Source organism: Lepidochelys olivacea (assembly GCF_965140295.1).
Source record: "Lepidochelys olivacea isolate rLepOli2 genome assembly, chromosome: 6".
Taxonomy (NCBI): Eukaryota; Metazoa; Chordata; order Testudines; family Cheloniidae; genus Lepidochelys; species Lepidochelys olivacea.
The window spans coordinates 102,595,586-102,609,847 of NC_140416.1; the positions used below are offsets into that span (position 1 = coordinate 102,595,586).

Sequence of the window (14,262 nt, forward strand, 5' to 3'; positions counted from 1 at the left end):
AGGGGGGCTTATGGAGTGATCCATCCCCTGTTGTCCACTTCCAGGTCCTGGCAGTTCAGAGGTTTAAAGACACCTAAAGTATGGGTTGAGTCTCTGACTACCATGCCTAATAGCCATCAATGAACTTATCCTCTATGAACTTACTTAATTCTTTTTTGAAGCCCATTACATTTTTGACCTTCAGATCACCTTTTGTCAACGAGTTCCACAAATTGACTGTTACGTGAAATAGCACATCGTTTTTTTGTTTTAAACCTGCTCCCTATTCATTTCATTGGGTGACCCCTGATTCTTGTGTTATATGAAGGGGTAAATAACACTTCTCTCTTCACTTTCTCCACACATTCATGATTTTATAGACCTCCATCATATTCTCTCTTTTCGAAGTTGTACAATCCCAGTCTTTTTAATCTCTCCTCATATGGAAGCTGTTCCATTCCCCTAATCATTTTTGTTGCCCTTCTCTTTACCTTTTTCAGTTTTAATATATTTTTGGGATGGGGCAGCCAGAACTGCACATGGTATTCAAGATGTGGGAATACCAGGGATTTATATAGTGGCATGATATTTTGTCGTATTTTCTCTCCCTTTTCTAATGGTTCCTAACATTGTTAGCTTTTTTGGTTGCTGCTGTACACTGAGTAGCTGTTTTTGACAACTATCCTTGATGATTCCAAGATTTCTTTCATGTCTGGTAATGCCTAATTTAGACCCCATGATTTTGTATATATATTTGGGATTGTTTTCCCAATATGCGTTACTTGCATTTATCAAGACTGAATTTCATCTGTGATTTTTTGTTGTTGTTGTTGCCTGGTCACCCAGTTTTGTGAGATTGCTTTGTAACTCTTCTCAGTCCGCTTTGGACTTAACTATCTTGAGTAATTTTGTGTTGTCTGCAAACGTTGCTACCTCACTCTCCCTCCCCCCCCCCCTTTTCCAGGTCATTTATGAGTATGTTGAACAGTGCTAGTCCCAGTACATATCCTTGGGGGAATCCTACTATTTCTGCTTTCCATTGTGAAAACTGATTATTTATTCCTACCATTTGTTTCGTCTTTTTAACCAGTTACTGATCCATAAGAGGGCCTTCCCTCTTAGCCCATGACTAAAGAGCTTTTGCTGGGGGACCTTTCAAAGCTTTCTGAAAGTTCAAGTATGCTATTTCAGCTGGATCATGGTTGTTGAATCCCTCAAAGAATTCTAATAGATTGGTGAGACATGATTTCCCTTTACAAAAGCTGTGTTGACTCTTCCCCAACGTAATGGTGCTCCTTTGTGTCTGATCATTCTGTTCTTCACTATAGGTTCAAACAATTTGCCTGGTACTGAAGTTAGTCTTAGAGGCCTGTAGCTGTCAGGATTGCCTTTGGAACACCTTTTTAAAAACAGGTGTTGCATTAGCTATCCTCCAGTCATCTGGTAAAAATGATGATTTAGGAGAGAGCTTTTGTGTGTGGAGGTATTCTGCTGACAGTACCCACTCCAAGCTGACTCAGGCTTTTTTCCTGCTACTGTTACTAGCCCCTGTTACAATTCTTCATGCCTCCCTTTCTCCTGCATGCACCACTATTCATTCTTTGTTCTTCTCATCCTCCAACCTATCAGTACTTAAAATTTTTTTAAACTGTTACTTTATATTTTAGATTTATAAAATTAGAAATTGTGGCTGCAAATGATTTTGGAATGTGATCTACGTAATTGGCAGCAAAAAATTATGGCTGGTTGTAGCGTTGTGCGTGGTGGCATAGATTGAGAATCCCTGTTTGAAACTGTAGACGAAGCAAATAGTCCTATCTGAAAATTCTATATGCATATGTGAGTAAACTTTCAATGCTCATAATTTCAAACCCACAAACAGTTTCCTTCAAGGTGGGCTTTTTTCTTAGATTTCAGTGAGACCTGTACAAATCAATTTTGATCAAACTTGTAGTCATTGTCTGGTTATGCAAGTGTAAAACGTTTGATGAAACTGTTTCAGTTCTACCTGTGTAACAACATTTCCCAAACATTTAGCTTACTGTTTCAAAAATTAACTTGTGCTGAAGTGAACCAAGGAAAACTTTCAATGCAAACGTTCATTTCTCAAGTTATGAGCATTGGAAAAGGAGGGAACATGGGGGCTGGGCTGTAAGGGAAAACATATTGCAACTTAACTTTAGTGGATGCTGTCAACTTTACTGTAATATAAGCTGGAAGAAGTTAATCATATCCAGAGAAATTTGATGGCTAAATACTTAACAAAAATGTTAGTGTACCTCTTGTAGCCTGTCAACTTTTTGGCTTCTAAATAAGAGTTCCTGAAGTCTGCTGTTGAGCTGCTGTTTGTCTTGCTCATGTGTTCTTGAGAATAATATTTTAGTCAAAACATCTTTTCGCTACTCATTGTTCTGTTTTTTAGATATGACCATTTTTGGTCAAAAATATTAATTCTGTTCACTAATTTTAATTTGAATGACTGTTTTTAAGGAACTTCAGTCATCTGCACTCAAGGATGGTTATATATTTCAGGATTTTCTTTATAGGTCAATTATCAAACAATTTCTGTATCTAATAAAACTAGATCTTCTTTTAAATTAACTGTTTTACATAATCAGCTCAAATTTAATTAATTGGTTCTTGATTTTGTTTTTTAGAATTCTTCTGAAGTTGTATTTTTTTCCCTGATTCTGAAATACATTATCATCTTAAAACTGTTCCTGATGGCAAATTTCTCGCATTCTTAACATCACTGCGGCCTTGTCCATGCACGCAAATTGCACTGGTTTAATTACAATTGTTTTAAAATCGATGTAATTATACAGGTGGACATGTACATTACTTTTAAAATCAACATAAGTTAGTTGTAAACCAAAATATTTAGGGACCAGATCTGAGTAAGGTGACATTTTATAGTAACTTTTCACAGTAACGATCACACCTTGATCAAGAGTAGATTAAAACCATTACATAAACTCACCTTAAAGTCACAACTTATTCTGGTTATGTGATATAATGGCTGCAAATAAGAGATTTATCCTGTTTTTTCATTGATCTGTCTTTGTGCTGGTTATTCGATGATGACAACTTCTGCTATTTTCTTTCATGTTTCTGACAGTAATTTTATCTAATTATTTTTTAGTCCAGTTACAACCCAGGGATCACAACAAACACAACAGCTACAGAAGCATTATGGCATTACCTCACCTATCAGTTTGGCTGCCCCCAAGGAGATTGACTGTCTACTTACCCAGAAATTAATTGATACCCTAAAGCCCTTCGGTGTGTTTGAAGAAGAGGAGGAACTGCAGCGCAGGTGAGTGAATGTTGCAGTAGTTGCTTTCTAATATTAATTTAAAGAGTATTTCAGTGTAATGAAAAATCATGTTTAAATTTAGTTTTCAAAATTAATAATTAACCTTATTGAAAATGTCTGGACTCTTTTTTCTCAACAGTAGGAATCAGTGAGAAATCCCTCAGAATGCAGAGCTCTAACAGTTTTTTAGTGTCCCTAAGTTAAGGCTAGTCTTTGCATTTGGCAGTGTTAGTTTATGTATTAGTCCCATTTACTTTCCTCTATACATTTCCTGTTAAAACTTTCTGAAGCATGTCTTTCTACTGTTCATTACTGCAAAAAACATGTGAACCTGAGCAAATGATAGAAAGTTCACATCTTTGGGAAGCACACGCTTAAAGTGTGTGTACAGTTCATGCATACATGTATACCAAAGAGCCCTTATTGGCTCAGATTACGAGATTTGTTTGTTCAACTGGAGTAACAAAAATAGTGGAAATATTTGCAGACTGTATTCATTTCTGTAGCTGTATTAAAACAGATAAGATCTGCTGCTGTTAGACTTCCAATGTGCTCTGTTTAACTTTTTATTGTAATGGTGATCAAAATCTTAAAGCAATTAGTTTGCTATAATTTTATTATTTTTGAATTCTCATGTATCAATACAGGATTCTAATTTTGGGGAAGTTAAATAATCTGGTAAAGGAATGGATACAGGAAATCAGTGAAATCAAGGTATGGATGTATTTTCCTTGTAGAGTTACTTGTATTAAAATTTCTTGCATACAGGATAATTCTAGCATGTATTCCTAGTTCAAGAGATGTATTTCACTTAATCTGTTGAGTCTTATCTCACTAGAAAATAAAAGTAAGATTCATTTCTTTCTGGATGTTCTTGATGTCACTTCTAGTAAACACTTACTAGATAGGTGTGCAAGACTGAAACATCTGTGTTAATGGATGTGGAGAGATTTATCTTTAGCTGCTGCTTAATTTTCAAATCGGAGGGGGGAGCTATTCATCTACTAAAGTGGGATTGGAATTTATTATATATTCTTATTAAAAACTGAATTTTAACTTCAAACTTAATTATCAACATAGTTTTGTTTGGTCATTTGAACCTGTGGTCAGGAGTAATAAAGTTCTTTTGAGACAGATAAATATATTTTGATAGGTAGAGCAAAATATAAGATCTTATTGTTTACATTGAGCCATTTTAACTTTTCCTATGAAGTTTAACTCTTCAGAACTTATTTAAATTGACACCTAATTACTATTTTCATTGTTACTTTCTTAGCGCAATAATAGGTTTTTAAATTTTTTTAAAACACTCTTTTAAATTGTCAGGCCATATTTTTTTAAGCTGCTCTCATTTTCAAGTTCTTAGAGATATGAACTTGAAAATCACATTTCTATGTGAATTTTTACATAATATATTTAAGACCAAAGATTACTATAACTAAAAGTCTTTTTTCAACTTACTTCGTGTGTAATTGATTTTACTGTTTTCTCTGTATAGTTAGATTTTCCTTGTGTGAATGTCTACTCACACATTAAACAGAAGGGGAAAACCTTTACATTCATTTTTCACTTTTATTTTAAAACCAAAATTGGCAAGTGGAGCTTAGGTTGCATGGATTTGGTAGTTTTAAATATTATACTTGCCCATCTTGTTGATGATTTTTGTCTTGGATACATTTATATTTAGTAAGTTTCCTAGAAGTAAATCACAGTTGAAGGAAATAACCGTATAATATTGTAAACATAATTAATGGTTTCAGGCATACCAGATTAGATACACCTCAGTCTTTATGCAATAGACTAAGTTCCTCTCTGTCTCAAATGTGCTAAATAAGTTACTACAGCAAGCTTAAGCAGAACACCCCGTGTCCAGAAACTGTCTTTTGACTGTTGATTCACAGGTAACCAAATGATTACAACTAGTGTAATCAAATTTCTAGCACTATAGTGTATATATATATTTGTCACGTCATATGCATGGTTCCTGAGTGTCAAATTATTACCTTTGTCTGCCACCAAATTCCATTATTGTGACCTAGAATTGATTGGATAACTTCTGGGTGTTGGTGTATTTATTTAAAATGAGAACAAACTATCCTAACAGGAATAAGCTTTAATCTATGCAATTTAACATCTATTTTCTGAATTACTTTTGTTTGCATTGTTATGTTCTCTTGTAACTGTTGTCCATTGTCTGAATATACTTTGCTTATAAAATAACTAGTTGTATATTTGCTCCATTAGAATCTTCCACAATCCGTAATAGAAAATGTTGGAGGAAAAATTTTTACGTTTGGATCCTACCGACTAGGGGTGCACACAAAAGGTAAAATTTACCTTGCTAATTATGAAAAAAATTATATATCTGACCTAATGAAGTATTGATAAAATGTCATAGGTAAGACATTAGAAATGTTACTTTGGTTTTGAAGCATCATGTGGCTATGGTAAGTATGTAATTTCATATAATGCCTTAAAAGGAGGGAGAATCAGTTCAAAATAAGATACCTTGAACCCTTTCTGTTCAAGGTCTGGGAGGGAGAAGGGCTGAAGTCACAGAGATGCATATAATTTTTTTGTACAAGGAATGGGTATATCTGGATTCTCGGGGCTTTAATGTACAGTTACTGAAAACTTTTGTAAACCTCCCTTACCAAAGATATATATGTAGGTATTTTCAATGTGTCCAGTGGTTGTAAAAAGACACATTCATTGTTACTTTTGGAGCACATCTTGAAATATCTTGTACTTAGATTATAGCTGTATGAAGGATGACTGTTGCATTTTCCTTTGTTGCTAGAATGTTATGTTGTAGGCTGTTGCTAGTATTCTCTGTGTATTTGTATAGAGTGTCTGTAGCCTCATGGTGTTTATGAACATGTGTTTTAGGAGCTGATATTGATGCATTATGTGTTGCACCAAGGCATGTTGACAGGAGCGACTTTTTCACCTCATTTTATGAAAAACTGAAACTACAGGAAGAAGTAAAAGACTTAAGGGTATGTTGGTCCTCTAACAAAGAGTTGTTAGGACACAAATTATGATGTAAAATTAGTGAACAGAATAAGTAAAGCAAAAGTGGTTTACATCTGTTAAGAGTAGGAAAGACTACAGTCAAATCCCACAAGATTCACGCCACGGTTTTAGTTCACATGAACTGAAAATAGCCACAACTTATCTATTAAAATGGTAGCATCCAACTTCTATTGTGTATTAAGTTTTGTCAGTTACTTCTATTTATTGCAATCATTTTGAGTCTGAAGGAGAAGAAATGTCAATATAAATTCTAATGCCGAAGTAATCATTTAAATTTGTCATTGTGTTATTTGTGGATACTCTTTTCCATGTTGAAAATAATACTGAATGTTTATTTTTCCAGGCTGTTGAAGAGGCATTTGTCCCAGTTATCAAACTGTGTTTTGATGGGATAGAGGTAAGGTTTAGCCAGCTGTCTTTGAGTCTTGTTTTACTATAATCATAATCAAAATGTTAACACTTCTATGGTTCCCCATGATGTGTGTGTAATTCTTATTAGAGTTATATGTCAAGGGCCCTGCTTGTGTGAACTGCTGATCAGACAAAGCTACCTTTTGAATGTTGCAAGTATTAGTACTAATAGAGTACTCTTTGTCTGCAAGTCAATGAAAAATTATGGTTTTTTTTAATTAGTACTAGCAAAAATTAACCCTTAATTGTCCAGTCTTCAAACTCAAAATTACTTCAAAAATTAAGGTGATCCTTTTGGTCCCAATATTTTCACTCTACTACGAACAACACTGCCAGCTCCTGTCTTTGCCTTGGTCTTTTGGTTTCTCCCTTTCTGCTTACCTACTTTAATGAAACACAACTTTTTGCGCGTGGTGGTTGCCTTTTTCTAGGGCTCTTAACAGAGATGGTGGGGATTTCCAGAAATTCATGGTCTTTCAGCACCATTCCTTACAAATTACAGGACTTTTGGTTGTTAGGGGATGATATTGTATTGACACAAGCAATTGTAATCAAGATAAGATGTATTAAAAACAGAGAAAATAGTATTTTGTAAAAGACAGTTTGCTAGATTTATATCTTAGGTATGGTATTTTCAGTTTAGTTACTGAAAAAACAGGAGTGAGTGGTTTACATCCCTTAAAAGTAGTCTCCTCTCTGACCACCTATCAACCCATCAGCTTCCTTTATTGATGATAATCCAACTCTGCTGCCTCCAGAGATCTTTTATCAAATCTATTTAATAATACTTACAGTTTAAACACGCTGAAAATATGTATGCCACGACACTACATATAGTGCCAAATTCGTGTCTTTTTAAACAAACCATGCAAACTTTGATGGTTTGCCAGGATTTCAGACCGTGACTTTTTTCTGTTTAAACAAATAACAAAAGTTTAAAAGTCACGGGAATTATAGCCATGACAAATCAATAGCCTTAATTAGTAACATGTAAGCTTCAGCAAGTTCAGTGCCAGGCAAATTATTCACTTCTTTTCTGCAATTCAGTAGTATCTGCAAGGAAAACTGACTCTGACCGGTTTCCCTATTCAACCTCAGATTAGATGAATTGGGTCGTTTCTTGCATCCTAGAGTTGACTTTGAGGTAATATCATAGGAAGCAGGGCGGATGCTGAGAGCATTTCTTTTAACACTTATTAGGGGTAAACACATTCAGGCTTAGGCCATTTAGTTTGTGGAAAGAGATTTATTACCCTAAAGGGAATAAATGCTTTTTCTTCATGGTAGAAAACTTGATTAAAATAATGCACTAAATAACTTGATTGAGGGTTAAAAGTCAATTTTTGTTTTTTTTTTTTTATTTTTTTAGATTGATATTTTGTTTGCAAGATTAGCACTGCAAACTATTCCTGAGGATTTGGACCTTCGAGATGATAGCCTACTTAAAAATTTAGACATTAGATGCATACGAAGTCTTAACGGTATGTATACAACTTTGAATTTTTAAGTATCCATTTCTCTGTCAAGTTAGTTTCAAGTGGTGTGTGCGGAGGAGAGGCAGTTTAATAGGTATGTAGCTGAGTTGCAAAGTTTAAGTGAACTCATGGTGGCTCAACTTGCCAAGATTTAAAGTAACTTGTCCAAGCCAATACTATTATGACATTTTGAAAAATTGGCTGTTCTTTTTGTTAGTCAGATTCTTTTGCCTTCTTGTCAAATCATATCTGAAACATCAAAGCCTAGAAACTTGAAATTGGGTTGGTTGTGGATTTCTCACCAAGAGCACTAGCCACTTATACATGAAATAAATAAATGTAGCAGTCTCTTCCATGGCAAAATAGGAATGTCAAAACACTACTGATTTGAGGGCTATCTAGTATCAGGATTACTTGCCGGGTCCTGTCAGACCTTCAGTAAATTTGGCAAGTTTTTATAGTTGATCTAACTTCTGAGGTGTGAAATAAGCATTTTCATTGACATCTCAAAATGTAAGTGTAGATGAAAATTGCATTTTTATATAATGCAACTGTGTTGCAACTCTGTACTCAGGGTCACATGTTTTGTCACAAAATAGTCATAAAAACTGAAGTGAGGGCTCTTTGGTTTCTGTGGCAAATTGAAACTTCTGACTGCTTCAAGTAAATTTAAAAAGTAGGCATTTTATTCAGTTAAGTACAGAATAAAAATGTAATCAGGACAGTATTCCTTGTTCTATTGAAGTCAGTTTTATTTGGCCTTCAAATTTTCAGCACCATTGTGCCTTCTGCTTGTGTGAAATGTCTTGGGAAGGGGCCCTGAACTCCTGGTTCCCACCAACTAGCTGTCTCCCTGAGTTAAACAGCAATAGTTGCCACCATACGTTAACTGGAGAAGTTTTGTTAAAATCGGTGAAGCTGTTAAAGTTAGTACTATAATGCATCCATAAGCTTTAGAGTTGGTACTCCATTGAGTTAATGGTATAGTTTATATCTCTGAGCTGTTTGATGCTGTTCCTTTACAAACTCACCACTGCAACGGTTCATGTTTGGAAGATTTCACAACCATCAGGGCTATAAGCTTAATTTTTCAACACTGTTGTTGATATTCTGCAGTCCAATTTTATGTCAAATTCCGTAGCAATGAATTGCATAAAAATCTGGTCCTAGTTATAAGAAGTCTGTGTGCAACATCTCTGTTCTTCATATTTCTGTTGTGTTTGTACACTGCTGTTATGCAGGTACCACCCTTTTTGTATGTTGTATTAATTTTTATTAGGGCTGTCAAGCGATTAAAAAAATGAATAGTGCAATAAATCGCACTGTTAAACAATAGTATAATACCATTTATTTTTGGATGTTTTTAACATTTTCAAATACATTAATTTAATTACAACACAGAATACAAAGTGTACTTTGTATTTTTATTTTTGATTACAAATATTTGCCCTGTAAAAATCAAAAAGTGTTTTTTCAATTCACCTAATACAAATACTGTAGTATAATCTCTTTATCATGAAAGTTGAGCTTACAAATATAGAATTATGTACAAAAAATAACTGCATTCATAAACAAAACAATGTAAAACTTTAGAGCCTATAAGTCCACTCAGTCCTATTTCTTGTTCAGGCAATTGCTCAGAAAAACAAGTTTGTTTACATTTGCAGTAGATGATGCTGCCCGCTTCTTGTTCACAATGTCACCTGAAAGTGAGAACAGGCGTTCACATGGGAGTTTTGTAGCCAGCATTGCAAGGTATTTACGTGCCAGATACGAATGTTTAGCATATGTCCCTTTGTGCTTCAACCACCATTCCAGAGGACAGGCATCCATGCTGATGACTGGTTCTGCTTGAAAACAATCCAAAGCAGTGCGGACTGACGCATGTTCATTTTCATCACCTGAGTCAGATGCCACCAGCAGAAGGTTGATTTTCTTTTTTTGGTGGTTTGGATTCTGTAGTTTCTGCAATTTTGCTCTTTTAAGAGTTCTGAAAGAATGCTCCACACCTCGTCCCTCTCAGATTTTGGATGGCACTTCAGTTTTTTAAACCTTGGGTCACGTGCTGTAGCTATCTTTAGAAATCTCACATTGGTACAGTCCTTGTGTTTTGTCAAATCTACAGCGAAAGTGTTCTTAAAATGAACATGTGCTGAGTCATCATCCAAGACTACTATATAAGGTGTTCAATCACAAATTTAATTAACGTATTATTTTTAATGAGCGTCATCAGCATGGAAGCATGTCCTCTGGAATGATGGCCGAAGCATGAAGGGACATACGAATGTTTAGCATATCTGGCACGTAAAATACCTTGCAATGCCGGCTACAAAACGCCCATGCGAACACCTGTTCTCACTTTATGGTGACGTAAATAAGAAGCAGGCAGCATTATCTCCCATAAATGTAAACAAACTTGCCTGTCTTAGCGATTGGCTGAACAAGAAGTAGGACTGAGTAGACTGGTAGGCTCTGAAGTTTTACATTGTTTTGTTTTTGAGTGCAGTTATGTAACAACAACATCTACATTTGTAAGTTGCGATTTTATGATAGAGATTGCACTACAGTACTTGTAGTAGGTGAATTGAATAACACTTTTATCATTTTTACAGTGCAAATATTAGTAATAAAAAATAATATAAAGCGAGCACTGTATACTGTGTATTCTGTGGTGTAATTGAAATCAATTTATTTGAAAATGTAGAAAAACTTCCAAAATTTCAGTTGGTATTCTATTCTTTAAAAGTGCAATTACAGCTGTGATTAAGTGTGATTAATTTTTTGAGTTAATTGCGTGAGTTAACTGCGATTAATTGACAGCCCTAATTTTTATATGAATTATCCTTTCTTCCCCAAAATGCTGCTGCTGTACAACATAATAAAAAGCATATGAAAATATATTAAAAGCAAACACCATTTTCACATTCAAAACATAAGTGAGCCAAGTGTGAAATGTAATTTCTTGTTGTGCTGATCTTTGTTAGATTTGAAGGTGGGGTGAGGGCAGATTCTTTATCGTTAACCATTAGAGGTAACAGGTGCTTTCTGTTGGCCAGGTTGCAGGGTAACCGATGAAATTTTACATCTAGTACCAAACATCGACAACTTCAGGTTAACACTGAGAGCTATCAAACTGTGGGCAAAACGTAAGTTTAGTCTCAGAAAACAGGTTCTCGATAAATTCTTATCAGTGACAACTGATGATGATGACTAACTCTCTTCTTCTGTCTTTTTCCCCCCTGCATCAACAGGCCACAACATCTATTCCAATATACTAGGTTTCCTTGGTGGTGTTTCCTGGGCTATGTTAGTAGCAAGAACTTGCCAGCTTTATCCAAATGCAATAGCATCAACTCTTGTACATAAATTTTTCTTGGTATTTTCTAAATGGTATGTTTTAATTTTAGATTACACTAAAATAAAATTGTTTGTAGACACTGAATTTTAGTCTTGTTTCTATGGCATTTCTTCAGCTGGTGTCAGGTTAAGTTGGTAGTTTACAAAGTATATTGCTGCCTCCGTGTTAGTGAATTGTGTTATCTGATGAGCTAGACAACATAGCCTTTTGTTAAAGGTTATATGACATACTACTGTTTAGCCTTTTAAAAAACCACAAACACAACAAAATTTTGCAGATTTTTAACTGGAAGGTTTTAAAACATTTGTGGTAACTCAGGACCTCTGTTACTTTTCAGATGTGACCCTTGCATAGTCCTAAATCAGAAAGAGCACGAAAATGTTGAAGAATTATTGTATATTCTGAGACATTAAAGGAATGGTGGTAGTATGCAAGGGGATTGTTCATTAAAATGCAAAGTAAATTTGGCAAAACATGTAACTTGCAGAGAATAGTTGCCTAAAATTTTCCAGAAGGGTTGTATCTGTAACCTTGAGCTATGTGTTCCCTCGTGTGAGATGTCGAGGGAGACTTTCTAAAATCCTTGTACAAAATGACAACTAGATACTAAATTCAGCATGTCTGCTTTAACTTGCTAACATGAAGATCATTATTACTGTTCACTTTTTCTGAAAGTCCGTGGCTTCATAGTCTCTAGTATTTTTAGGGGGTTGATTCCTAAATAGAAAGTTGTTGACCTCATGTCACATGATGCTGATTCAGCAGATTGATTGAAACCCCCTTTTTATAGGGTACTGTACACTCAAAGCATATGCATTGCCAGTTTTATGTGAGGACTTTAAAAACTGTTGATCATGTGCCGTGCCCAAGAGCATAATGCACAAATATTGCAAAACCCCATTGCAGGTAACTCTCATTTTTATAATACTAATTTAAAGAAAACCTAGTTGGTGGCTATTAGACTATTAAATGTACTTCTTAATTGGCGGTGTTCTGTAGGGTTAAGGGCATCTTGAAGAGAAGAAGTGTTGCATTTCATTTAGAAAGTGTTTCATTCGGCATGCTTTTTCTTAAATAATCTGGATGGGAAAAACCTTTAAATTTAATGCATGTAGTTCATAGTAACTAATCATACAGCAGTGTACCATAGTCACAACTGATAGTTTCTTCTCTAGATTGTCGATGAACAGAACTAGCATGAAGACAGAATTAGTAGTACATCTTTGCAGAGGTGATTCCTTCAGTAATTCAGCCAGAGGTTATGCGTCTATTACAAGAGTGGTCAAGGTTTTGTGGCCTGCAATGTGCAGGTCAGACTAGATGATCAGGATGGTCCCTTCTGACCTTAAAGTCTGAGTATATTTGAAGAGCAATTTAAAGAAGTTTGCTTTACAGCTACTTGTTTTTTTCATTCCCTTAATTAAGAGGCACAAACTGCTTTGTGCTGATGCATTGGAGCAAATTGTTATAAATCCATGTAAAGTCGTTAGCTCAGCTACTAAAAACCAACAGTAGACTGACTTGACTTCAAGAGAGAAAAAAAAATCATCTGATGCTGTGCCAGGAGGGCAAAATGAAGAAGGATCACATTCAAAAGTATTGTGTGTTTTACAGAATAAGTCATTATGTCCATTAGTCTTATTCAGTGCTACAATCTTTTTAAACAGGGAATGGCCAAATCCAGTGCTATTGAAACAGCCAGAAGAATGCAATCTTAATTTGCCTGTATGGGACCCAAGGGTTAGTGTATTATTTTTTCCCAGTATAAATTACACTGTACAGTAGAGTAAATCAACTGCTTAAAGAAACCCAGGGACACTTTATTTTTAGATTATAAATGAACTTAATGTGTGGATATTACATTTTCTTTCTGGTAACTTCATCTATAATTCTTCCATACTGTGCAGAACATAATTAGTTCACATTCTGTAAACTACATCTAAACTCCAGATTTTTTAGTAACTGTGCTTTTTGTCCAACTTCAGCAGTAAGTGATCTAAATAAATGCTTGCTAAATGCTCCCTGTACAATTTTTATATAAATAGATACATACACTAAAGCAATTTGTTAGAACATAGATCACACTTCTTTATGACATTTCACTGTCTGGGTGATTAACTTATTTTCAAAATTGTATTTTAACTGCTGTGGTACATTTGTTGTAAATTTTGCAATAATATGTCCTTTGTGTTTTGGACCAAAGGGGAATACAAATATTAAATAAATAAATAAATAAAACTAACTTTGCCTTTCTTTCAGTTACCATAATTTTGACCTCTCTACTTCGTAGCATCTTCATGATTTATATTTTTCACTTTAAAAGTTGAAAAACGTGTAAGGACTCAGAGTAACATCCTATGCTAAACATAAAACCATTATTATTTAAGGTGTAAATAGGGGGTATTGTCAAATAGGAAATGTACTATTTCACCAATAGTGAAATGTTCTTACGGTTCATCTTTGGGGGGGGGGGGGAGCCAGTGTGAGCACAATAGGCTTGAAAGCTGTACTGCATGACCTATGTTTTTAAATACATTTTCCGCTTGCTTTGACAAAAGTCTACATTTAAATAACGTCTGGGTTGTGATGTAAAGTAAGATTAAAACAATGTTCTTAAGTCACCCTATTGTTCCTGTTGTAGGGGTTTGAGGTCAGTGTGTGATGTTACGAACCATATGTGCTGTAGT

General features: G+C 34.9%; 1 protein-coding gene across 3 annotated transcripts in view; it reads left to right on the forward strand.

The window, feature by feature from the left end:
* Positions 1-14,262, forward strand: part of PAPOLA (poly(A) polymerase alpha) — a 96,165-nt gene that overhangs the window by 25,437 nt on the left and 56,466 nt on the right. For all 3 annotated transcript variants that reach the window (XM_084632383.1, XM_084632382.1, XM_084632381.1), the window contains exons 2-10: positions 3,122-3,295; positions 3,943-4,009; positions 5,540-5,621; positions 6,185-6,294; positions 6,675-6,728; positions 8,112-8,223; positions 11,274-11,363; positions 11,469-11,607; positions 13,243-13,315. In XM_084632383.1, the coding sequence (XP_084488509.1) occupies positions 3,122-3,295; positions 3,943-4,009; positions 5,540-5,621; positions 6,185-6,294; positions 6,675-6,728; positions 8,112-8,223; positions 11,274-11,363; positions 11,469-11,607; positions 13,243-13,315 (901 nt within the window). The remainder of the gene's footprint in view (positions 1-3,121; positions 3,296-3,942; positions 4,010-5,539; positions 5,622-6,184; positions 6,295-6,674; positions 6,729-8,111; positions 8,224-11,273; positions 11,364-11,468; positions 11,608-13,242; positions 13,316-14,262) is intronic.